A 1520-nucleotide genomic window follows, 5' to 3' on the forward strand; every position below is an offset into this window, starting at 1 on the left:
GCTCTTTTCACTTGCCCTGGTATGTGTTCTCAGTTGTACTGAATAAAGTTTTTGATATATGCTGTTAGTGGAAGGTGATAGATATTTCGTAGAATCAGAAGAGGTGTACGTAAATTGGCTTCGAACATCATGGTTACAAGTCAAATTAAAAAGAATCCATTTTTGCTTTTTAATTAGCTAGCATAATTGACATTTGATTAATTTTTCAACAAATTACCTAGCAGCTTTAGCCCATTTAGTTAGGGACTTAATTAATCTACTTACAAGAATCATTCATCTATATATGTAACATGAATATTGATATATTTCTGAAATTTAATTAAATTCCACTGATACATAAATAACATACACTCAAATTTGACATTATTTCATGTAAACACTTCAATTTTGAACATTCCAACTTACAAGATATTGGTCATGTAGACACCTTCAGAGTATATGTGTCACATTAAAGTCGAGTGTCTACGAGACACAATGAGGATGGGTTGGATTGTTTATTTGACAGTTGAGACCAAGCTGAGAAGTCTAGATCGATGTACATGTACTCTCAAAATTGGAGTACTTACGTGTCTGCTTAGACAAACTTTTTAATGTATCTTCATATATTATGCCATGTATGAACTATGTAATCATAAAGAATTAATTAATCCATATATATAGCTTGGGATTAAACAATTTTTTCACACTTTTGGGCAGTACACTGATGCAAGAAAAGACCCTGGAGAATACTGGAGAGATGTGATGAAAGATGAGCCAATGCCTAAAGCAATCCAACATCTTATGCCTCAGCCACATAAAGAGAAAATCGATTGTCACAAATCATCTTTTGAGCCAATTCCTAATGTATATAGTTACCATAATGAAGAGGATGGTCTCAAACAAGAAAAGGATTTCGAGCTAAGGCCAAATATATCTAGTTATCATGATGATGACAATGTTGGTATCAACCAAGAAAAAGATTTCGAGCCAAGGCCAAATGTATCTGGTTATCATGATGATGATGTTGGTCTCAAACAAGAAAAAGATTTCAAGCCAAGGCCAAATGTATCTAGTTATCATGATGATGACAATGTTGGTATCAACCAAGAAAAAGATTTCGAGCCAAGGCCAAATGTATCTGGTTATCATGATGATGATGTTGGTCTCAAACAAGAAAAAGATTTCAAGCCAAGGCCAAATGTATCTAGTTATCATGATGATGACAATGTTGGTATCAACCAAGAAAAAGATTTCGAGCCAAGGCCAAATGTATCTGGTTATCATGATGATGATGTTGGTCTCAAACAAGAAAAAGATTTCAAGCCAAGGCCAAATGTATCTAGTTATCATGATGATGACAATGTTGGTCTCAAACAAGAAAAAGATTTCAAGCCAAGGCCAAATGTATCTAGTTATCATGATGATGACAATGTTGGTCTCAAACAAGAAAAAGATTTCAAGCCAAGGCCAAATGTATCTAGTTATCATGAAGATGACAACGTTGATCTCAAACAAGAAAAAGATTTCGAGCCAAGGCCAAA

At 34.1% G+C, this 1520-nt stretch overlaps 1 protein-coding gene across 1 annotated transcript; it reads left to right on the forward strand.

Moving 5' to 3' along the window:
• Positions 1–4: 4 nt before the first annotated feature.
• On the forward strand, positions 5–1514 carry LOC102601602 (organ-specific protein S2-like; the record flags this gene model as incomplete). The annotated part of the gene is made up of 2 exons (XM_006368034.1): positions 5–19; positions 697–1514. Coding segments are annotated over 2 exons (833 nt in total), but the record flags the coding sequence as incomplete, so codon positions are not given.
• Between the last annotated feature and the right edge of the window lie 6 nt (positions 1515–1520).

This window comes from Solanum tuberosum, unplaced genomic scaffold (assembly GCF_000226075.1).
Source record: "Solanum tuberosum cultivar DM 1-3 516 R44 unplaced genomic scaffold, SolTub_3.0 contig00734, whole genome shotgun sequence".
Taxonomy (NCBI): domain Eukaryota; kingdom Viridiplantae; phylum Streptophyta; class Magnoliopsida; order Solanales; family Solanaceae; genus Solanum; species Solanum tuberosum.